Source organism: Gouania willdenowi, chromosome 8, assembly GCF_900634775.1.
Source record: "Gouania willdenowi chromosome 8, fGouWil2.1, whole genome shotgun sequence".
In the NCBI taxonomy this organism is placed as follows: Eukaryota; Metazoa; Chordata; class Actinopteri; order Blenniiformes; family Gobiesocidae; genus Gouania; species Gouania willdenowi.
Window position 1 is genome coordinate 34,079,538 of NC_041051.1, and position 25,115 is coordinate 34,104,652.

General features: G+C 40.8%; 1 protein-coding gene across 4 annotated transcripts; it reads right to left on the bottom strand.

Annotated features, from left to right (window-relative positions):
• Nucleotides 1-230: 230 nt before the first annotated feature.
• On the bottom strand, nt 231-24,952 carry LOC114468019 (globoside alpha-1,3-N-acetylgalactosaminyltransferase 1-like). 4 transcript variants are annotated; one of them, XM_028454633.1, is made up of 11 exons: nt 24,709-24,952; nt 24,511-24,672; nt 24,327-24,356; nt 22,787-22,837; nt 22,595-22,651; nt 20,421-20,453; nt 20,119-20,253; nt 16,910-17,042; nt 15,438-15,633; nt 8,209-8,428; nt 231-1,204 (listed from the first exon to the last, which is right to left on the bottom strand). In XM_028454633.1, exons 2-11 carry the CDS (start codon nt 24,561-24,563, stop codon nt 1,036-1,038), a joined length of 1,077 nt encoding a protein of 358 aa, XP_028310434.1. In that variant the 5' UTR covers nt 24,564-24,672; nt 24,709-24,952; the 3' UTR covers nt 231-1,035. The 4 variants fall into 4 exon arrangements, with proteins under 4 accessions (XP_028310434.1, XP_028310433.1, XP_028310436.1 ...); XM_028454632.1 differs by having other exon boundaries at nt 24,511-24,952; XM_028454635.1 differs by lacking the exon at nt 22,595-22,651 and having other exon boundaries at nt 24,511-24,948.
• Nucleotides 24,953-25,115: the final 163 nt, after the last annotated feature.

The window sequence follows — 25,115 nt, forward strand, 5'->3', positions numbered from 1 at the left end:
TGTGAACCATTGATCAGAAACCACCAGCATCAAAACACCTGAAACAGAAATGAGAACCCTCAGAGTTAGAGGAGAAGACACAGACTGCAGGAAAAAACTGGATTTAAATCTCTCAACATTTTTTTTTTTTTAATTTTTATGCCTTACCTCAGAAAAAAATCATAAGTTTTTTTTCATTTTTATGCCTTATTATAGCCTTTTTTCAGAAGAAATTTTTTTTTTTCCTCATTTTTATGAATTACCTCTGAATTTTTTTTTAATGTTTTTCATTTTTTTTGCCTTATGATAGCCTTATCTCTAAAAAAAAATATTTTTTTCATTTTTATGACTTATTATAGTCTTCCTTCTGAAAAAAGTCAACATTTTATAAAAAGTTTGGACTTGGATTATTGAACCTTCTTCACTGGAGATGCCTTAGCTTTACTTTGTGGATCAAGTATTTTCATTGATCTGATTGATTAACCACAAACGGCTTGAATACATTTCAGATGTACAGTATTATTCTATATCCATGAAGCAGGTCATGCTGACTCATCTGATCCTGAAGAAACTGTGCAACGTCCAGCCAATCAGATGGTCCCTTTCTTCTGAATAACTGCGTAGCCTTGAGGTTAATAAACTAATAACATCTAAATTATTTTAGACAAATAAGAATTTCTCAATGTCTTAATCCATAACGAGAATAAAAGTGGATAAAACTAAGATGAGACATGATATCAAATAAGCAGCTGAAAGAACATTTAGTCTGAATCTACAACACATTAAAACGTATCTCATCAACTCAGAAAAACTGAAAAATATTTGTTATAAAAACAGAAAAACTTCTCAAACATAGAATCCTTTTAAGAAACAAGGTACAAATACAACTGATCTAAAACTGGTTTAAAACTGGTTTAAAACTGATCTAAAACTGGTTTAAAACTGGTTTAAAACTGGTTTAAAAAGTGAAAAGTGCGGCTCAGTCCAGTTCAGGTCCTGAGTCTGAATCCGAGAGTCCTGAGGTGGATTATGGGTAATGCCTTGGTGTGAGATTGGTTATTTGGTGGTGGGCTGGGTGGGCGGGGCTAAGTTAGGCCGGATGGCGGCGTAGTTCTTCACGACTCCGGAGAAGCGGACCAGGCGTATCTCTGGTTCCCAGGCCTTAAAGTCCTGCCACAGGTACTCAGGGGACAGAACCTTAGTGGGTTTGTTGATCCACATGTACCTGAAACACACACAACTGTCACCCCCACATTCTGTGACCACATCAATAATGTACAGCAGGTGTTCTCAACCTTGGGTAGAGACCCCAGACACTGGGAGGAGGTCACCAGATGCCTTCAAGAAACTAAGAATTATTTTCAGAACATTTGCTTTTATTTTTACCATTTTTCTTCAACTTCATTAAACTCACCATATTTTAACATATTTTCATCACTTTTTCTTACCATATTTTTGCTCTTTTAATGTATTTTTGCTACATTTCTCTCATTTCTGACACTTCTACATCACATTTCAATGACTTTTCTTCACATTTTTCTACTTTCCAGACATGTTCATCACTTATAAACCATTTCAACCACTTTTACACCTAATGTCACATATGTTGACCTATTATTGTCACTTTTAACCTCTTTTCACTATCTTTCATTATTTTTGCCAATTTAACCACATTCACCATTTATCATGTCCATTATTTACCAGTTTAAAGTAATTGTTCCAATATTAACACTTTGAACCCTTTTTACCACTTTTTCTCTCTGTTTTTATTCACTTTAATTTACAACTTTTAACAATTTCTGTAGTTTTTAAAATCACATTTCACCTCCTTTTCCACCATTTTTATTCACTTTAAACCATTTTATTAGTGATTAAAACCATGATTTCCATCTTTAAGATGACTATAATAATAATAATAAACGTTCCTGGATAACAGTGGATATTATTCAGATGAATAAATAAATGTGGTTATCACAGATTCATAGAACAATAAACCATCATTTTACTGACTTTATGGATGGACCCCAAAAATCTCTCCTTTATTCCCCCTTATAGATGGTCCTGTCTCCACATGACTGTTCTTCAATGTTCATGTCTGTGTTCAACCACCTTCAGCTACAGTGGGGGTCCCTGCTCTATGGGACCTTTATTTTGGAGGACCCCCACTCTCTGGGACCTTTATTTTGGAGGGTCCCTGCTCTCTGAGACCTTTATTTTGGAGGGTCCCCACTCTCTGGGACCTTTATTTTGGAGGGTCCCTGCTCTATGGGACCTTTATTTTGGAAGGTCCCCGCTCTCTGGGACCTTTATTTTGGAGGGTCCCCGCTCTATGGGACCTTTATTTTGGAGGGTCCCCGCTCTCTGGGACCTTTATTTTGAAGGGTCCCCGCTCTCTGGGACCTTTATTTTGGAGGGTCCCCGCTCTCTGGAACCTTTATTTTGGAGGGTCCCCGCTCTATGGGACCTTTATTTTGGAGGGTCCCCGCTCTCTGGGACCTTTATTTTGGAGGGTCCCCGCTCTATGAGACCTTTATTTTGGAGGGTCCCCGCTCTCTGGGACCTTTATTTTGGAGGGTCCCCGCTCTCTGGGACCTTTATTTTGGAGGGTCCCCGCTCTCTGGGACCTTTATTTTGAAGGGTCCCCGCTCTCTGGGACCTTTATTTTGGAGGGTCCCCGCTCTCTGGGACCTTTATTTTGGAGGGTCCCCGCTCTCTGGGACCTTTATTTTGGAGGGTCCCCGCTCTCTGGGACCTTTATTTTGGAGGGTCTCCGCTCTCTGGAACCTTTATTTTGGAGGGTCCCCGCTCTCTGGGACCTTTATTTTGGAGGGTCCCCGCTCTCTGGGACCTTTATTTTGGAGGGTCTCCGCTCTCTGGGACCTTTATTTTGGAGGGTCTCCGCTCTCTGGAACCTTTATTTTGGAGGGTCCCCGCTCTCTGGAACCTTTATTTTGGAGGGTCCCCGCTCTCTGGGACCTTTATTTTGGAGGGTCCCCGCTCTCTGGGACCTTTATTTTGGAGGGTCTCCGCTCTCTGGGACCTTTATTTTGGAGGGTCCTTGCTCTCTGGGACCTTTATTTTGGAGGGTCCCTGCTCTCATGACCTTTATTTTGGAGGGTCTCCGCTCTCTGGGACCTTTATTTTGGAGGGTCTTCGTTCTCTGGGACCTTTATTTTGGAGGGTCTCCGTTCTCTGGGACCTTTATTTTGGAGGGTCTCCGTTCACTGGGACCTTTATTTTGGAGGGTCTCCGTTCTCTGGGACCTTTATTTTGGAGGGTCACTAAAAAGCTGAACATGTTGAGAACCACTGATTTAAAGGACTGATGTTAACCTTCATTAACCAAACACTTAAAGTATCAATCAATCAATCAATCAATCTTTTATTTGTATAGCGTCAAATCATAACCAATGGTATCTCAAGACACTTTACAGTAGAGCAGTCTTAAGGACGAACTCTTCATTTTATGGATACACACACATGCATATATACGTATATACACATACATATGTATCCCACACCCAACATGAATTCATCATGGCGGCAAGGAAAACCTTCTGTTAAGCAGCAGGAACCTTGTGTGGATCCCATTCCTATGATGAACAGCCATCCACGTTATGCTGTGTTGGGTGTGTGCAGAGGAAAGGGTGGAGACAGAGTTGTTGAGACTCTGTAACTCCACACTGAGGATCCCACGGACCTGCAAGACAAAAGCCAGAAGGAGAACAGGAGCAAACACACAAGGGAAGAAGCAGACATAGAGGGAGTGTTAGAGAGAGGAATGGGACCCTCTCCGGTCCCTCTCTAACCTAAATGACCTCTCTCTTAACGCCCTCTCCAACCTCTCTCCAACCGAGCATGCCAGACCCCCCCCCCGGCAGTCTATGCCTATTGCATCTTAATTATGAGCTATGAGCTGGTTCCTAACTAAAAGCTTTACCAAAGAGGAATGTTTTGAGCCTAACCTTAAAGGTAGAGAGGGTGTCTGCCCCCCGAACCGTGGTTGGTAGATGGTTCCAGGGAAGTGGGGCCTGATAACTGAAAGCTCTTCCTCCTATACTACTTTTAGAGATGAATGGAACAACGAGTAGTCCAGCATTTTGAGAGCGTAGTGTTCTGGGGGGATTGTATGGCACTACAAGCTCCTTGAGATAGACTGGTGCCTGTCCATTTAGGGCTTTATAAGTGAGAAGAAGAATCTTGAATTCTATTCTATATTTTATGGGAAGCCAATGCAGAGAGGCTAATACAGGAGTAATGTGATCTCTTCTCCTAGTTTTAGTCAGTACACGTGCTGCAGCATTTTGAACCAGCTGAAGTGTCTTAAGCGACTTGCTCTGGCAGCCTGCTAAAAGAGAATTACAATAATCCAGTCTAGAGGTAACAAAAGCATGGACTAGCTTTTCGGCGTCGCCCTGAGACAGGATAGATCTGATTTTAGCAATGTTACGGAGATGAAAGAAGGCAGTTCTTGAAGTTTGTTTTATGTGAGAGTTGAAGGATAAGTCCTGATCAAATAGAACCCCAAGGTTTTTAACAGTTGTGCTTTGTGCCAGAGTAATGCCATCTAGGGCAGTTAGGCTAGCATAGGTTTCTCTAAGGTGTCGTGGGCCCAGTACAATGACCTCAGTCTTGTCTGAGTTGAGAAGAAGAAAATTTTGGTCCATCCAGGCCCTAATGTCCTTTAGACAGGCCTCAAGTTTAGATAGCTGATTTGTCTCACCTGGCTTCATTGATACATACAGTTGGGTATCATCAGCATAGCAGTGGAAGTTAACAGAGTATTTTCTCATAACATTACCAAGGGGGATCATATAGATACAGAAGAGGATTGGACCTAGCACAGAGCCCTGAGGAACCCCGTAGCTTACTTTAGTGTACACAGAAGACTTATTATTCACGTGTACAAACTGGTACCTATCAGATAGGTAGGACTTAAACCAGTTTAGGGCAGTCCCTGTGATTCCAAGTAATTTCTCTAATCTCTCTAGTAGAATATAGTGATCTATAGTGTCAAAAGCTGCACTAAGATCTAATAAAACCAGCACTGAGAGTCGTCCTTCATCTGAAGCCCAGAGTAGATCATTAGTTACTTTAACTAAAGCAGTCTCTGTGCTGTGTTGAGCTCTAAAACCTGACTGGAAGTCCTCGAACAGGCTGTTGTTTTGAAGAAATTCACAGAGCTGAGCTGCCACAACTTTCTCAAGAATCTTTGAAATAAAAGGAAGATTAGATATAGGCCTGTAGTTTGCTAAAGTGCTGGAATCAAGAGTAGGTTTTTTGAGAAGGGGTTTGATTACAGCTACTTTAAAGGACTGTGGCACGTAGCCTATTGATAGGGATATATTTATTGTCTCCAACAAAGATGGGCAGACTAGGGGAATAATTTCTTTAAACAGCTTAGTTGGGATCGGATCTGAAAGGCAGGTCGATGGTTTGGAGGATGAAATAATAGAGTTAAGTTCCTGAAGTCCTATATGTGTGAAACAGTTTAGGTTAGGCCTATTTACATTTAATGGTACAGCAGGCCCAGGTGAAGGCAGGGAGTGGCTAATTTTATCTCTAATCTTGTGAATTTTATCGTTAAAAAATGTCATAAAGTCCTCACAGCTGAGGGCTAGAGGAATCATGGGCTCAATAGAGCTCTGACTTTGTGTTAGCCTGGCTACAGTGCTGAAAAGGTACCTCGGATTATTTTTATTTTCTTCAATTAGTGAGGAATAGTATGTAGATCGACTATGTCGTAAGGCTGTCATGTATTTACTATGGCTTTCTTGCCAAAGTATTCGTGACTCCTCTGTTTTATTGGAGCGCCACATTCTCTCTAATTTACGGGTTGTTTGTTTGAGTGTGTGAGTTTCAGAGCTAAACCACGGAGCTTTCCTCTGACGTTTAATAGTTTTTTCCCTCAATGGGGCAATTGAGTCCAAGGTGGATTTTAGTAGACTAGCAGAGCTATCGACAAGCAGATCCAGTTGAGAGGGGTTATAATTAATATCATAGTTATTTATTGGATGGTGCACTGAGTTTAAGGCAGCAGGAATGGCCTCTTTAAATTTAGCCACAGCACTATTGGACAGATTTCTACTCCTAACTATTTTATTGCACAGTGCGAGATCCTCTAGGATAATGTTAAAAGATATTAAAAAGTGATCTGATAGCAGAGGATTTTCAGGGTAGACTTTTAGTTCATTTATATCAAGGCCATATGTTAGAACAAGATCAAGAGTATGATTTAAATGATGAGTAGCTTCATTAATAGTTTGAAAAAAGCCAACTGAGTCTATTAGGGTCATAAAGGCTGAGCTCAGGCTATCACTATCTTTGTCCACATGGATATTAAAATCTCCTACTATCAGTATTTTATCAGAACTGAGGACTAAGTTTGATATAAACTCAGAGAATTCTGATAGAAATTCAGAATAAGGGCCTGGAGGACGGTAAATTATCACAAATAAGACTGGCTGGCAGGTTTTTGATTTGGTATGAGATAAATTTAGAACCAGGCTTTCAAAGGAAGTGTAACTGGCCTTTGGTTTAGGATAGATTAGGAGAGAGGAATGATAAATAGCTGCTACACCACCTCCACGGCCTATGTCTCGTGGCATATGAGTATTTAAATGACTGGGAGGAGTGGCTTCATTTAAACTAACATATTCATCTTGATACAGCCATGTTTCAGTTAAACAGAATAAATCAAAGTTATTTTCTGAGATAAGGTCATTTACTAGTAGAGATTTGGATCTCAGTGATCTAATATTTAATAGAGCACATCTAATGCTTTTATGTTTTGGTGTTTCTAGATTTGAGATTTTAATTTTTTTTCAGATTTTTATAATTGATAGCTCTTTTATTTGATTTTATGTTAAAATCATTGTGAAATTTGGGTCGGGGGACTGACACCGTCTCCATAAAATAATATTCATCACCATCACAACAGTTGTCATGGTGATGAACACAGCTATCCTGATAGCAATGGGAGGGAAACTGTCCTAAGGCAAGCGCAGAGGGGCGTGGAGGACTCCGCCTCTGTAACATGGTCTCATTCATGAGATGTCATAAATGTGCCATGTTTTCTGATAGTAGAGATGCTCCCTCCAAAGTAGGATGGATTCCATCTCTTCCTATCAGGTTCGGTTTTCCCCAGAAGGATCTCCAATTATCAATGAAGCCCACCTCGTTTTCTGGGCACCACCTCGATAGCCAGCGGTTAAATGATGACATGCTATAGGCTATACATGTCATCACTGGTCAGATTTGGTAAGGGACCAGAGAAAATTACGGAGTCCGACATTGTTTTAGCATAAGCACAAACTGATTCAATGTTCACTTTGGTTGCTTCCGACTGACGACGTCGGGAGTCATTAGTGCCGACATGGAGGACTATCCTATCAAACTTACGATTACTCTTTGCCAGCAACTTTAGATTTGATTCTATGTCGCCCGCTCTGGCCCCTGGGATGCACCTCACGATGCCCGCTGACTTCGCTAGCTTCACGTTTCTCACTATGGAGTCGCCAATTATCAGAGTTTGTTCCCCGGTGAGTGTGTTGTCCTCACGGAGGGGGGAGAACCTGTTTGAGACGTGAACATGGTGGTGTCCCGAGTGGCTTTTTGACCTTCGACTATGCTTACCACGGACAGTAACCCACTCATTGCTGGCCGGGGGGGAAGCTGGGCTAGCGCTAGCACGGTCCGCACCGGCTAGGTCCTGCTTGCTAGCTTCGGTTTTGGTATCAGGGGTGCGGAACCGCTTCTCCAGATTGTTGATCCTCGCCTCCATATCTAACAGTACGCTACACTTTATGCAACTACCATTGTCCCTAAAGGAGGAGGAGGAGTAACTAAACATCTGACACACCGGGCAGGAGAGCGGAGGGGAGGAGAGAGAAGCCATTGGTGCTAAATTTAAGCTAAGCTAAGCTAAGGACAAAAGGAAGTTTAAAGGAGATTACACTGCCTATAAGAGGCGGGATTGCTTTTTACTTAACCTTCGTACGTTTAACTCTACGGTAAAACAAGTGTTTTCAAGGCTAAAATATCAATGACAACAAGTTTGATTAGCGTTAGCAGAACACAGTAGTAGAGCGCTGCAAACAGCGGTAGAGTGTAAACAGGAAATGATCGATACGTCACCACGTCAGCACGTCAGCACTTCAGTAGATAAAAGCAACACCAGGCCCCGCCCACTAAGATGCCTCATACCCCACCAACCCCAGGCCCCGCCCACCTGTTCAGGTGGCTCTCCTCCTGCCAGGCGGCCTCGATGCCTTTGGCTGCGTCGGCCTCATAGTTCCTACGACAGGTTGTGGTGAGCTGAAGAACTTCCTGAACGTTTCCTCCAAACGCTCCACCGCAGTAATAAAAGTCCCCCTGGCCCGAGGCGATGAACGCAGAGGAGGAGGCGTGGCGCTCGTACGGAAACCTGCTGCGGTCGTCTTTGTAGTAGCCTGAACACAAAGAGAGCGGAACTAGTGTGAGACGCCCTGACAACAAAACCCGCCCCTTTTCCTTCACTGTTAGCGTGCTGCTACGCAGTGATCCATTACCGCCACCTACCACATCTGGTCCACATGTTATCTTAACATCTGGTTCATAAACTGCAGAACATTAGTTAGTAATTAGATTAGACTAGATTAGATTAGATTAGATTAGACTAGACTAGACTAGACTAGATTAGATTAGATTAGATTAGATAAAATAAGATAAGATAAGATAAAATTAGACTAGATTAGATTAGACTAGACTAGACTAGATTAGATTAGATTAGATTAGACTAGATTAGATTAGATTAGATAAAATAAGATAGGCTAGATTAGATTAGATTAGATTAGATTAGATAAAATAAGATAAGATAAGATAAAATTAGACTAGACTAGATTAGACTAGACTAGACTAGATTAGATTAGATTAGATTAGACTAGATTAGATTAGATTAGATTAGATAAGATTAGACTAGATTATATTAGATTAGATTAGACTAGACTAGATTAGATTAGATTAGATTAGATTAGATAAAATACGATAAGATTAGATTAGATTAGATTAGATAAGATTAGACTAGATTAGACTAGACTAGACTAGACTAGATTAGATTAGACTAGATTAGACTAGATTAGACTAGACTAGACTAGACTAGACTAGACTAGACTAGACTAGACTAGACTAGACTAGACAAGACAAGACAAGACAAGACAAGACAAGACTAGATAAAATAAGACTAGATTAGATTAGATTAGATTAGATTAGACTAGACTAGACTAGACTAGACTAGACTAGACTAGACTAGATTAGATTAGATTAGATTAGACTAGATTAGATTAGATTAGATAAAATAAGATAGGCTAGATTAGATTAGATTAGACTAGATTAGATTAGATTAGATAAGATTAGACTAGATTAGATTAGATTAGATTAGACTAGACTAGACTAGATTAGATTAGACTAGATTAGACTAGACTAGACTAGACAAGACAAGACAAGACAAGACTAGACTAGATAAAATAAGACTAGATTAGATTAGATTAGATTAGATTAGACTAGACTAGACTAGACTAGACTAGACTAGATTAGATTAGATTAGACTAGATTAGATTAGATTAGATAAAATACGATAAAATTAGATTAGATTAGATTAGACTAGATTAGACTAGACTAGACTAGACTAGACTAGATTAGATTAGATTAGATTAGACTAGATTAGACTAGACTAGACTAGACTAGACTAGACTAGACTAGACAAGACAAGACAAGACTAGACTAGATAAAATAAGACTAGATTAGATTAGATTAGATTAGATTAGACTAGACTAGACTAGACTAGACTAGACTAGATTAGATTAGATTAGACTAGATTAGATTAGATTAGATAAAATAAGATAGGCTAGATTAGATTAGATTAGACTAGATTAGATTAGACTAGATTAGACTAGATTAGATTAGATTAGATTAGATAAAATAAAATAGGCTAGATTAGATTAGATTAGATTAGATTAGACTAGATTATATTATATTAGATTAGATAAAATAAGATAAAATAAGATAAAATAAGATAAGATAAAATAGGCTAGACTAGACTAGACTAGATTAGATTAGATTAGATTAGATAAAATAAGATAAGATAAGATAAGATAAAATAGGCTAGACTAGACTAGACTAGATTAGATTAGATTAGATTAGATTAGATTAGATAAAATAAAATAGGCTAGATTAGATTAGATTAGATTAGATTAGATTAGACTAGATTAGATTAGATTAGATTAGATTAGATTAGATAAAATAAGATAAAATAGGCTAGACTAGACTAGATTAGATTAGATTAGATTAGATTAGACTAGATTAGACAAGACTAGATTAGATTAGACTAGATTAGATTAGATTAGATTAGATTAGACTAGACTAGACTAGACTAGACTAGATTAGATTAGATTAGATAAAATAGGCTAGATTAGATTAGATTAGATTAGATAAAATAAGATAAAATAAGATAAGATAAAATAGGCTAGACTAGATTAGATTAGATTAGATTAGATTAGATTAGATTAGATTAGATTAGATAAAATAAGATAAGATAAAATAGGCTAGACTAGACTAGACTAGATTAGATTAGATTAGATTAGATTAGATTAGATTAGGTTAGATTAGATAAAATAGGCTGGATTAGAGTAGACTAGATTAGACTAGACTAGATTAGATTAGATTAGATTAGATTAGATTAGATAAAATAAAATAGGCTAGATTAGATTAGATTAGATTAGACTAGATTAGATTAGATTAGATTAGATTAGATTAGATAAGATAAAATAAGATAAAATAGGCTAGACTAGACTAGATTAGATTAGATTAGACTAGATTAGATTAGATTAGATTAGACTAGATTAGATTAGATTAGACTAGACTAGACTAGACTAGACTAGATTAGATTAGATTAGACTAGATTAGACAAGACTAGATTAGATTAGATTAGATTAGATTAGATTAGACTAGATTAGATTAGATTAGACTAGACTAGACTAGACTAGACTAGACTAGACCAGATTAGATTAGATTAGATTAGATAAAATAGGCTAGATTAGATTAGATTAGATTAGATTAGACTAGATTAGATTAGACTAGACTAGACTAGATTAGATTAGATTAGATTAGATAAAATAAAATAGGCTAGATTAGATTAGATTAGATTAGACTAGATTAGATTAGATTAGATTAGACTAGATTAGACTAGATTAGACTAGATTAGATTAGATTAGATAAAATAAAATAAAATAGGCTAGACTAGACTAGATTAGATTAGATTAGATTAGATTAGATTAGACTAGATTAGATTAGATTAGACAAGATTAGATTAGATTAGATTAGATTAGATTAGATTAGATAAGATTAGATTAGATTAGATAACATTAGATTAGATTAGATTAGATTAGATTAGATTAGTTAACCTGAAGAGCAGTGAATGGACTCACACTTTACTTTCTACAGCTCTTTGCTCTGAGCTGGATTATAAGAATATATTACATCAATCCCAAATGAATAAATTAGATTACACAAATATGGATTATTAGATTACATAAATCCGGATTATCAAATTAGATTACATGAACCTGGATTATTAGATTTCATAAATCTGGATTATCAAATTACATGAATCAGAATGTTTACATTAAATTACATAAATCTGAATTGTTAGATTATAATACACACATCTGCATTATTAGATTAGATTACATGAACCGCCACCTTAACGTGGTGGAGGGGTTTGAGTACCCGAATGATCCTGGGAGCTATGTTGTCGGGGGCTTAATGTCCCTGGTAGGGTCTCCCAAGGCAAACAGGTCCCAGGTGACGGATCCGACTAAGAGCGGTTCAATAGCCATATATGTATATTAAAAAACAACGGCAGTTCACGTCGCCCGGATTGGCGCTACCGGGGCCCCACCTTGGAGCCAGGCCCGGGGTTGGGGCTCGAGTGCGAGCGCCTGGTGGCCGGGGCTTTGCCCACGGGCCCCAGCCGGGCAGAGCCCGAAAGGACGACGTAGGCCCGCCCTCCCGTAGGCCCACCACCCGCAGGAGGGATCATATGAGGCCGGTGCAGTGTGGATCGGGCAGTCGTCCAGGGCGGGGGCCTTGGCGATCTGATCCCCGGCTACAGAAGCTAGCGTTAGGGACGTGGAATGTCACCTCTCTGGCGGGGAAGGAGCCTGAGCTTGTGTGCGAGGTGGAGAAGTTCGGACTAGATATAGTCGGTCTCACCTCGACACATAACAAGGGCTCTGGAACCAGCCTTCTCGACAGGGGTTGGACTCTCTTCTACTCTGGAGTCGCCAATGGTGAGAGGCGCCGGGCCGGGGTGGCTATACTTCTTGCCCCCCGACTTAGTGCCTGTACGTTGGAGTTTACCCCGGTAGACGAGAGGGTAGCCTCCCTCCGCCTTCGGGTGGGAGGACGGATCATGACTGTTGTTTGTGCCTATGGGCCAAACAGCAGCTCGGAGTATCCACCCTTCTTGGATTCCTTAGAGGGAGTACTGGAGAGTGCTCCTTCTGGGGATTCCCTCGTTCTGCTGGGGGACTTCAACGCTCACGTTGGCAGCGACAGTGAGACCTGGAGGGGCGTGATTGGGAGGAACGGCCCCCCTGATCAGAACCCGAGCTGTGTTTTGTTGTTGGACTTCTGTGCTCGTCACAGATTGTCCATAACAAACACCATGTTCAAGCATAAGGGTGTCCATATGTGCACTTGGCACCAGGACACCCTAGGCCGCAGTTCGATGATCGACTTTGTAGTTGTGTCATCGGACTTGCGGCCGCATGTCTTGGACACTCGGGTAAAGAGAGGGGCGGAGCTGTCAACTGATCACCACCTGGTGGTGAGTTGGCTCCGATGGCGGGGGAGGATGCCGGTTAGACCTGGCAGACCCAAACGTATAGTGAGGGTCTGCTGGGAACGCCTGGCAGAGTCTCCCGTCAGAAGGAGCTTCAACTCCCACCTCCGGGAAAACTTCAACCATGTCTCGGAGGAGGCGGGGGACATTGAGTCCGAGTGGGCCATGCTCCGTGCCTCTGTTGCTGAGGCGGCTGATCGGTGCTGTGGTCGCAAGGTAGTCCGTGCCTGTCGTGGCGGCAATACCCGAACCCGTTGGTGGACACCGGGGGTGAGGGATGCCGTCAAGCTGAAGAAGGAGTCCTACCGGGCCTTTTTGGCCTGTGGGACTCCGGAGGCAGCAGACAGGTATCGACGGGCCAAGCGACGTGCTGCCACGGCGGTCGCCGAGGCAAAAGCCCGGACATGGGAGGAGTTTGGTGAGGCCATGGAGAACGACTTCCGGACGGCTTCGAAGAGATTCTGGACCACTATCCGGCGTCTCAGGAGGGGGAAGCAGTGCACCGTCAACACTATGTATGGTGCGGATGGTGCTCTGCTGACTTCGACTCGAGACATTGTGGATCGGTGGGGGTAATACTTCGAAGACCTCCTCAATCCCACCGACATGCCTTCCAATCAGGAAGCAGGGCCCAGGGACCCGAGAGTGGGCTCTCCTATCTCTGGGGCTGAGGTTGCCGAGGTGGTTAAAAAGCTCCTCAGTGGTAGGGCTCCGGGGGTGGATGAGATCCGCCCGGAGTTCCTCAAGGCCCTGGATGTTGTGGGGCTGTCATGGCTGACACGACTCAGCAACATCGCGTGGACATCGGGGGCAGTGCCTCTGGATTGTCAGACCGGGGTGGTGGTCCCCCTTTTTAAGAAGGGGGACCGGAGGGTGTGTTCCAATTATAGAGGGATCACACTCCTCAGCCTCCCCGGTAAGGTCTATTCAGGGGTACTGGAGAGGAGGGTCCGCCGGATAGTTGAACCTCGGATTCAGGAGGAGCAATGTGGTTTTCGTCCTGGCCGTGGAACTGTGGACCAGCTCTACACCCTCAGCAGGGTCCTTGAGGGGTCATGGGAATTTGCCCAACCAGTCCACATGTGTTTTGTGGACCTGGAAAAGGCATTTGACCGTGTCCCTCGGGGATTCCTGTGGGGGGTCCTCCGGGAGTATGGGGTATCGAACCTCCTGATAGGAGCTGTTCGTTCCCTGTATGACCGGAGTCAGAGTCTGGTCCGCATTGCCGGCAGTAAGTCGAAATCGTTTCTGGTGAGGGTTGGACTGCCCTTTGTCACCGATTCTGTTCATAACTTTTATGGACAGAATTTCTAGGCGCAGTCAGGGCGTTGAGGGGGTCCGGTTCGGGGGCCTCAGTATTGCATCACTGCTTTTTGCAGATGATGTGGTCCTGTTGGCTCCAACACACCGTGACCTTCAACTCTCACTGGATCGGTTCGCAGCCGAGTGTGAAGCGGCCGGAATGAGAATCAGCACCTCCAAATCCGAGTCCATGGTTCTCGACCGGAAAAAGGTGGAGTGCCTTCTCCGGGTTGGAGATGAGGTTCTGCCCCAGGTGGAGGAGTTCAAGTACCTCGGGGTCTTGTTCACGAGTGAGGGAAGGATGGAGCGAGAGATCGACAGGCGGATTGGTGCGGCGTCTGCAGTGATGCGGAGTCTGCACCAGTCCGTCATTGTAAAGAGGGAGCTGAGCCAAAAAGCGAAGCTCTCTATTTACAGGTCGGTCTACGTTCCAACCCTCACCTATGGTCATGAACTTTGGGTCATGACCGAAAGAACAAGATCACGGGTACAAGCGGCCGAAATGAGTTTCCTCCGTAGGGTGGCTGGGCTCTCCCTTAGAGATAGGGTGAGAAGCTCAGTCATTCGGGAGGGGCTCAAAGTAGAGTCGCTGCTCCTCCGCATCGAGAAGAGCCAGATGAGGTGGCTTGGGCACCTAATTAGGATGCCCCCTGAACGCCTCCCTAGTGAGGCCCTGAACGCCTCCCTAGTGAGGCGTTCAGGGCACGTCCCTCCGGAAGAAGGCCCCGGGGAAGACCCAGGACACGCTGGAGAGACTATGTCTCTCGGCTGGCCTGGGAACGTCTCGGGGTCCCCCCGGAAGAGCTGGAGGAAGTGGCCGGGGAGAGGGAAGTCTGGGCCTCCCTACTGAGGATGCTGCCCCCGCGACCCGGAAACGGCTAAGCGGGAGAAGATGGATGGATGGATGGATGGAATCTGGATTATTAGATTTCTTAAATCTTGATTATTAGATCAGATTATATGAATCTGGATTATAAGATTTCATTAAATACATTGGTATCATTAGATTAGATTACATGAATCTGTATTATTAGATTATATTACATCCATCTAGATTAATAGATTAGATTTAATAAATCTGGATTATTAAATTGGATTACATAAATCTGGATATTAGATTTGATTAAATGCATCTGGATTATTAGATAACATAAAATAAATCCAGATTTATGTTAATCTGTATTATTATATTATATAAACAGTGATATTTGGTGTTATTGAGATCCTCATTAGGACTCGTACCGTTTCCCTGTGCTGAGAACATGTAAACTCCTGACCTGGGTGAATGACGGCCACCAGTGCTCCCAGTGACTCGCTGCCCCAGCGTCCGTGAAAACGAGAATCAACGTCCAGACAGAAAATGTAGTCGGTTTGATTCATGAGCTCGTCCTCGATCAACGTTTGGATTATCTCCATTCGACGAGCAGAGATGATCTGCCAGCGCCGCGAGTTGGGAACCATGCGCACGAACAGCTGCAACACACGCAGAATACTTCAATAATACTTTATTACCAACAATACCTAAAAAGTATAACTAAACCAATCAAAACTATAGTGAAAAGGCAAAAATGTTGTTAAAATAAACCCAACCCTAGTAGAAAAAAACATGAAATAACTGCAAATACAAAAGAATTCTAAACAATTAAGAAAAATAGAGGCTAAATAAATAATATGAGTAAAATAAAAGTAGATGCCAGAGTCATTGCCATGACTCATTACAATTTTCACCTTTACAAGTATAAAATAGTATGAAATACAATTTTATTTTATTTTTAAACTTGTGAGAACAACTAAATGGTAAAACTAACTGTAATTCAAGCACAAACATCAAAAACAAGTGGAATGTTGATCAAAGTGTCAAATTACATTTTTCAAAGAAGTATAACTTTTGCTTCTACAACAGATTCTGTTAAATTCTTTAATAACAAGTTCTGATGAAGTACGGCTGAGCACCTGCCCTTTAGAGTGTCCAGATAGATATAGATACTATAGATATAGATAGATATAGATACTATAGATAGGTACTGTAGATACTATAGATATAGCTAGATAGATATAGATACTATAGATATAGATAGATATAGATACTATAGATATAGATAGATATAGATACTATAGATAGGTACTGTAGATACTATAGATATAGCTAGATAGATATAGATACTATAGATATAGATACTATAGATATAGATAGATATAGATAGATAGATAGATAGATAGATAGGTAGATAGATAGATAGATAGATAGATATTTGTGTGTGTGCTGCCTGATGCAGCGCTGGGTTGTGAGTGTGTGTGTGTGCCTGTTGCCGTGACAACAAAGGTCTTCTCTGCTTTTTTATGATGGCTCCGCCCTGATATAAGTTTGAGGAAAGTTAATTCATAGACAACCATGAGCAGCCACTGGTCATAATCTAGCATTAGTTTGTATTGAGCTGTAAAGCAGTACGTCTGCCACCGGGTCAGAGGCAGGAACGTTGTGCTGTTTTCTGGTCAGAGACAGTAGGGGGAGATGAAAGACCCCCAATCACCTCATGAACACTAGTATTACCCTCACAGGGACTATGAGAAGGATTTATTAGAGTGATAAAGTTACTTAGTTCTGCTTTATATGTTATTTTTTTCATTAAAAAAACATGATTAAAAAAATTAATTTGGACATTTTTTTGATCGGTACAATAATCACGTGGTGAAATATTGCAATATATCGCAGAATTAATTTTTTCTTACACCCTAAACACACACACACCTTCCAATTAGCTCGCAGTGGGACTGTGGGAACCTCGCTGGGACGATCCGTGAACACGTACATGTGCACGTGAAAGCCTACGAAGAAGTGCTGCTGCGCCGTCAAAAGGAAGTCCTTCAGAAACATGGTGTACCTGTGGGGGCGGGGTCAAAGGTCAAAGATCTTCAACCAGCAGCAGCTCTCCGTCTGTGGTGTGAGGCTCCATGTTAACTCGTGACAATGTTAGCTGATCATCAGTTAACACAAACACCAGTTTGATCAGAACAGCAGTAAACCTCTACTAGTGCAGCAGATTAGTGAAAAAAATCCTTCACTTTGGTATAAAAGCATGAAATTTGGCACTCGCTAAAAGCCACTATTTTGGAAAGAGGCATTGGCCACTCAAAAATTCAATATGGCGCCCACTAAATCACTAAATCACACTCAATCGCCTCAAAAACTTGGGAAAATCCAAAAATGCTCGGATCAGGCCAAACGAGGTGTCAGCGGAAAGGTCTGGTCCTCCCGAGGAAGTGAAAGTTTGGTGTTTACCAGGGGTAACCTTTGAGGAGTATGAGCAAAAGGGAGCGACTTTGATACAGCTTTCTCCCATTGACTGAGGTTACCCCTGGTGCAGGAAAACACCAAACCTCTGTGGCCTCCTGCGGGCGCAATTCATCCTTGAGCTGAAAACAAACCACATATTTGGACCCGGTGGAATAAAACTCAATCACAGGTGCCATAATAACATATGACATAATAAACAATTTTTTACCGCGATTGAGTGTTTTGCCTCTAGTGGGTGCAGTCCTGACTTTACCTGGGGGGGATGCACATATTCGGATTCGGGAGGACCAGACCGTTCCGCTAACACCTCGTTTGGCTCAATCCGGAAAGACTGCGTGGAAGAAAAAAGCACGGAGTCGGCTGAAGGAGGGAGCCCAGATGAGAGGCCACCAAGTCAAGGGAGCAGCGTGTCTGAGTTCAACTCCACGGTGCTGAAGGAGCTGCGTGAACTACAAAAAGAACACTCTGCAGCTGCAGAAGACAACAAGAAAGTGTTGGCAAGACTAGAAACAAGTGTGGTACAGAACTGTCTCCTTGGAGCAGAGAACAACACATGCGGAGGAAAGAATCAGAAACATGGAAGACAGGACGTCACGACTGGAATGCTCTGCGGCATATCTACTCAAACAAACTGCACAACTATCTGAAAAATGTGATGATCTGGAGTCAAGGCTACGATGTAATAATATACGGATACACGGACCGGAGAAAAAGAACACTATAGGCTTTGTGACGGAGCTTATCAAGTCCAAAATACCGGGCATGAGTGAAATGGAGGTGAGCATCGAGAGGGTGCACCGATCATTGGTGATGAAGCCGAAGGACGACGCGGCCCCCACTCGAGTCATAATCGTGCGTTTCCTGGACTACAATGGGAAGGATTACGTGATGAGACAAACCTGGAAGCAGAAGACGGTATATGAGGGACACACCGTTTATTTTAACCAGGATTATATGACGGAGGTCCAAAGGAAAAGGAAAAGGGTGAGGGACGTCATTAAAAGGCTGAAGGAGACGAACGTGAAGGCACAGTCCCCCCACCCAGTGCAACTTAAGGTGTTCTTGGACTCAGGTACTCAGACTTTTGCCACACTAAGGGATGCAGTAAATATGTTACAGGACTAGAAGTAAAAGCTGCATTCAACTGTTATGAAGAGCAGATGGACCACGGCAGAGGAGGGGCCAGGCTGACATCACGGAGGAGGATCTGTGCGCCCTCATGGACTAAAGTTACCACGGGTGTTGTTTCAGTAAGAGTTAAACATATACAGTACACATATACACAAAGGAAAATGAAAAAAATAAATAGTAAATGTTCAGTTAAATCCCAGTTATGTTTACATGTAAAGTAATGGGAAAATTTGCAGAAATCTAGTTTTTTGTTTTACTACTTGTTATATTATCAGAAATATTGGTTTATGAGGAGTAAATTGCATAGTTGAGTTTTTTTCTAACAGAGAGAGAAGTTGTAATGTATATTGTGCTTTTGCCCAGAGACAAAAACCCACCACTCTGTGAGATGTGACTAATGGAAAACCACTGTTTTGTTTTAAGTTTGAGTTTTTTTGTTTCAAGTTGTGTTGGAGATGTTTTACTTGTTAAACAGAGGAAGGTTTAGTTTTTAGGGGGAGAAATGGGGCTTATAAGCATTATCTAATAATATGAATGGGTTGAATTTTGTGTCATACAATGAGCATGGACACAATACCCTCAACCTTCTTTAAAATGTTGTAAAGTCAATTTACAAATAAATGTATTTTGTCATAATTCTTTTCATTTGTAATTTCTGGTTAATTAAAACTAGCATTAGGAGGACACAGTGCTGGTATGGAGGTGATGACATCATTCTGAAGGTAGAAATCTATATATTGGTTTACACTGGTTTACACTGGTTTATACTGGTTTATACTGGTTTACACTGGTTTACACTGGTTTATACTGGTTTACACTGGTTTACACTGGTTTACACTGGTTTATACTGGTTTATACTGGTTTACACTGGTTTATACTGGTTTATACTGGTTTACACTGGTTTACACTGGTTTATACTGGTTTACACTGGTTTACACTGGTTTATACTGGTTTACACTGGTTTATACTGGTTTATACTGGTTTACACTGGTTTACACTGGTTTATACTGGTTTACACTGGTTTACACTGGTTTACACTGGTTTATACTGGTTTACACTGGTTTACACTGGTTTATACTGGTTTATACTGGTTTATACTGATTTACACTGGTTTACACTGGTTTACACTGGTTTACACTGGTTTATACTGGTTTACACTGGTTTACACTGGTTTATACTGGTTTATACTGGTTTACACTGGTTTATACTAGTTTATACTGGTTTACACTGGTTTATACTGGTTTACACTGGTTTATACTGGTTTATACTGGTTTATACTGGTTTACACTGGTTTATACTGGTTCATACTGGTTTATACTGGTTCATATTGGTTTAAACTGGTTTATACTGGTTTACACTGGTTTATACTGGTTTATACTGGTTTACACTGGTTTATACTGGTTTACACTGGTTTATACTGGTTTATACTGGTTTATACTGGTTTACACTGGTTTATACTGGTTCATACTGGTTTATCCACTGGTGGTACTCAATAACTATACTCTAAGTAATAGAGGGTCTGACACACTGACTTTCCCACAGCGAACACTGTAGCTGCGATGCTGATGTTCTTCTGTAAGTAGATGGAGTCCAACAGCTCAGCATTAAACGTTCCCTCCCACACCACAGGAGACAACCAGGGGGTCACCGTCACCACGTCAGTACGCCTGTAGTCACACACACGCACACATTTTTTGCAACATTTAGCAATAAAGCACATTTTAAAAGTGTAAATGAATTTTTTTATGTTACTTTTGACCAGATTTATAGCAATATTTGTGAAATATTAAATGATGATATTAATCCTGACCCTGAGTATTAAAGCTCAACTCACCCCACGATGATGCTCGGCTGCTGGTACTGGAGCCTGAAACACAGGAACAAGGTGTGAGCTCGTCCTGCAGGGGGCGCCGATCAGAGAACAAATTATTTAGGATCAATAAAACTGTTTAAAATCAATCCAATCCTCTTCCTGTCAGTCTTTGCAGCGTCCGTTTCATTTTTCTCCCAAACATGTGTATCTTTCAGGTGATGGAGAAGAAAACATGAAGGTTAATCTTTGAGTTTTATGAATTACAGACAGAAAGGAACTCCATGCAGAGAGAAGTCCACATGTTTGGTTAGCGTAGCCAGGTACGCTAACCCAAACCCTAACCTAGGTGTAACACTGCTCTCTCTTTTTATATTCTCCCTTTAATAAAGTATGAAAGTATGCATTCATGTGGGAGCTTGAGTAGAGTTAATTATGACCAAATGAGTATGTGTTTAAAGGTTGGATATACATAGAGGTGTACATACTGTACTCTGTAGTGTTATAAAGGGTTTATTTGTGGGTGTAAAATAAAAGTGTGTGTGGTTTATCTGATTTAATTCTGAGACATGAACATAATAAATGTTTGGGGTTTTTTTTTACTAATGTTTATAATTTTAGTATTTTTCTGTAATGTATGTTTTTTGGAGTCATGTGTATTTTTGTATCTTTCTGTTATGTTTTTGTGCATTTTTTGTATAATTATAGTTTTTTGTTGTGTGTGATTCTTGAGTCATTTTGTGTCTTTTTTGGTGTAGTTTTATGCATTTCTTTTGTCATTTAGTGTATTTTTTGTATAAATATTTAGTTTAGTGTATTTTGAGTCATTTTCATATGTTTGTTGTTGTTTGGCGTTTATTTCTGTAATATATGTTTTTTAGAGTCATTTTGTGTGTTTTTGGAGCCTTTTTGTATATTTTTGTGCATTTATGTTGTCGTTTTTGTGTACTTTTTGTATAAATATTGTTTAGTTTTTTGTTTTACATCATTATGTGTATTTTTGTATCTTTCACTTGTGCTTTTGTGCATTTTTTGTATAATTATTTATTTTTTGTTGCCATTGTAGTGTGATTCTGGAGTCATTTTGTGTTTTTTTTTTTTAAGTGAAGTTTTTGCATTTCTGTTGTCTTTTGTGTACTTTTTGTATAAATATTTAGTTTTGTGTATTTTGAGTAATTTTCATATTTTTGTTGTTGTTTGGTGTGTGTGGGGGGTGTAATTGTATCTTTCTGTTGTGTTTCTGTGCATTTTTGTATAATTATTGTTTTTTGTTGCCATTGTAGTGAGATTCTGGAGTCATTTTATGTATTTAAAATACATAAAATGTAGTTTTGTGCATTTTTGTTGTCATTTGGTGTTTTTTTGTATAAATATTCCGTTTTGTTTATTTTGAATCATTTTCATATGTTTGTTGATGTTTGGTGTATTTTTCTGTAATGTATTTTTTTTGGAGTCATTTCGTGTGTTTTTGGAGCCTTCTTGTATATTTTTGTGCATTTCTGTTGTCATTTTGTTTCGTTTTTTTTGTTTTCCGTCATCATGTGTATCTTTCAGTAGCCTTTTTGTGCTTAGCATGTAGCGATCAGTCCCACATGTTTGGTTAGCTTAGCATGTAGCAACCAGTTCCACATGTTTGTTTAGCTTAGCATGTAGCGATCAGTCCCACATGTTTGGTTAGCTTTGCATGTAGCGACCAGTCCCACATGTTTGTTTAGCTTAGCATGTAGCAATCAGTCCCACATGTTTGTTTAGCTTAGCATGTAGTGACCAGTCCCACATGTTTCTTTAGCTTAGCATGTAGCGATCAGTACCACATGTTTGGTTAGCTTAGCACGTAGCGACCATTCGCACATGTTTGGTTAGCTTAGCAAGTAGCGACCAGTCCCACATGTTTGGTTAGCTTAGCAAGTAGCGACCAGTCCCACATGTTTGGTTAGCTTAGCATGTAGTGACCAGTCCCACATATTCAGTTAGCTCAGCAGTCCCACATGTTTGATTAGCTTAGCATGTAGCGGTGCTGGCTGAGCAGGGTCAAAAGGTAAAGGGACGGGGCTTTGTTATCATTGGTTCAAACTATCCGCTTTGACTAAATGTCTAATAATTATCATGTAATTCTACATTTAACTTGTGATCATGTGATCCAGGTGTGAAATTAAGCCCCGCCCACTAGAGTGAGAGAGAGGTGAGTTAGAACTCACTGCTCAGGAGCCAGCAGAGGAGAGTTAGGGCAATCTCTGATGATGTCATCAGCATCTCTGTAAACAAACGTCAACAAACAGCCTCAGCCTGCCCAATAAAAGCATCCCACAACCAGCAGCACACACACACACACACACAGTCCCTGTGTGTGTGTGTGTGTGTGTGTGTGTGTGTGTGTGTGTGTGTCGAACCTGGTGGTGTCATGCTGCTTTTTGTCTTGGACTGAGAAGATGAACCAGCGGCTGGAAGAACAAGACAGAAAGTGACATCACTCTCACATGCAATAGCAAAGCTCTCAAGTCTCACACACACTGAGACATGTATTTCAACCTGTTCACACGCTCACACCTTGTATATCTCACGCAGAGAAATTACTCAGATAATAGTGATGTGTCGGTCGCTAACGCTCTGAGAGCCGGTGTAGTGAAAAGTTTTCCTACGCCTCCTACAGGCGCATGCGCACTAATAGCATAGTAACTATTTACACGTATACATGTAATATTTTGCTACCTTCAATTTTCCTACTATGATAAACCCTAACTCAAACCCTAACCCTAATTCCCACCCCTGTTTGTGGAGCGAATATCTCCCCGGCGTGGTGTCTGTTGGACCTGAAACTTTGTCATAGACTTCCAAATACCCCAAGTGTGTGCATCCGTTATTTTGAGGTAATTTGATGTTGCAAATTGTTCAAAACGTTCATTTTAATTTTAAGATGACGACTCCCTCTCGGTATTGAGCGTGCTACTTCTGGTTCCGGGTCAGGTCACTGATCCTGTATCACATTACAATGGCAACAAAAAACTATAATTAAAGAAAAAAAGCACAAAAACACAACAGAAAGATACAAAAATACACATAATGACTCCAAAAAACATACATTACAGAAAAATACACCAAACAAAAAAAATATAAAAATGAATAAAAAACAAACACATTTATCATATTCATGTTCTATAGAATTAAACCAGATAAATCACACACACTATTTTATTTTACACCCACAAATAAACCCTTTATAACACTACAGAGTACAGTATGTACATCTCTATGTATATACAACCTTCAAACACATACTCATTTGGTCATCATTGACAACTCTATTTAAGCTCCTCCCACTATATGAATACATACTTCTGATGGGCACTGTACTAGTTATTCTAAAGGCTTACATGAGTGTTGATCATGTGACCCTGCGATCAAACAAACACATTTTTATGGCCCTGCTGTGATAATAGTTGCCTACCTCTGGTCTTTTACCTGCTTTCTGTGAAGTGTCTTGCGATAACACGTGTTATGAATTGGTGCTATACAAAAAAAGATCGATTGATTAGTAAAGTTATTTTGAGACGTAATGGCCTCTTTCAAGAAAGTTCATTTGTAGTTTTAAACATATTCAAGGTGTATTTTTTACTAACTTTTCATTTCTCCATGAGGTTTTTCTTCTCCTGTAGCGACCATTACAATTACATGCAAATGGTCAATTAATCAAATTAGGTGATGTCATTTCCCCTGAGCTGAAGGCCTCAAAACCTGCCAATAACACCTACATTAAACAACACTAACCATAAACACACACACAATAAGCACTTATGCAGTAAGAAATATTAAATGCTAAATAAATAGTATTTGTACATATTTATGTCTTTTATCAGATTGTACCCTAACCGCCACTGCAGCCAAAGGTGTGTGTGTGTGTGTGTGTGTGTGTGTGTGTGTGTGTGTGTATACCTGTAAGACTGGGACAAGTAGATCAGCCCTCTGTAGGTCAAAAAATGACATTATCAGTGATTTGAAGTTTCATTTACTGATAATCACACACACACACACACACACACACAGATAGATAGAGATGACTAAACACATTTATACACACTGAGCATTGTGTGTGTGTGTGTGTGTGTGTGTGTCTCACCCCAGCAGCAGTACAATCACCACCACAGTCCCTGTTCTCGCATGTTGCAGCATTCTCAACGGATTCTGATCAGAACCCTGAAAACAGCTCCAGCATTCAGTGTCTGTCCTAGTCCTGGTTCTAGTCCTGGTTCTAGTCCTGGTTCTAGTCCTGGTTCTAGTCCTGGTTCTAGTCCTGGTTCTAGTCCTGGTTCTAGTCCTGGTCCTGGTCCAGTTGGTTGAGTTGAGAACATTGAACGTTGTTAGAGACTGGTTCCACAGGGTGTGTGTGTGTCTATGAGTGTGTGTTTAAGGGCGTGATCTGATGATGTTTTATCAGTGTGTGTTGTTGTTCCAACATGTTGAGGCTAATACACAGAGCGTCACTCTCACAATACGACAATCCAAACATCACTTATTCCAGTATAAACTGAACAGTGTAAAATATTTATAATATCTGTGATATCATGAAATAAACAGAACAACTGATGAAGATGATGAATTTAGTCTGAAATAGTTTTTCTACATAACAGTTGATAAGTTGGGTCAGACGATGCTATCTGTAGCAGCGCTTCTAGCCCCGCCCACATCCTCTACCACAGAGTGGTCGACTGTCACTACAATCAT

Excerpts from the sequence above, each read along its gene's own strand:
- LOC114468019 (XM_028454633.1), bottom strand. The coding sequence starts at position 24,563 with ATGCTGCAACATGCGAGAACAGGGACTGTGGTGGTGATTGTACTGCTG. Across the intron at positions 22,652-22,786 it reads AAGCAGCATGACACCACCAG|AGATGCTGATGACATCATCA; the intron begins GTTCGACACACA and ends GTTTGTTTACAG. Across the intron at positions 20,454-22,594 it reads CCTCTGCTGGCTCCTGAGCA|GCTCCAGTACCAGCAGCCGA; the intron begins GTGAGTTCTAAC and ends CCTGTGTTTCAG.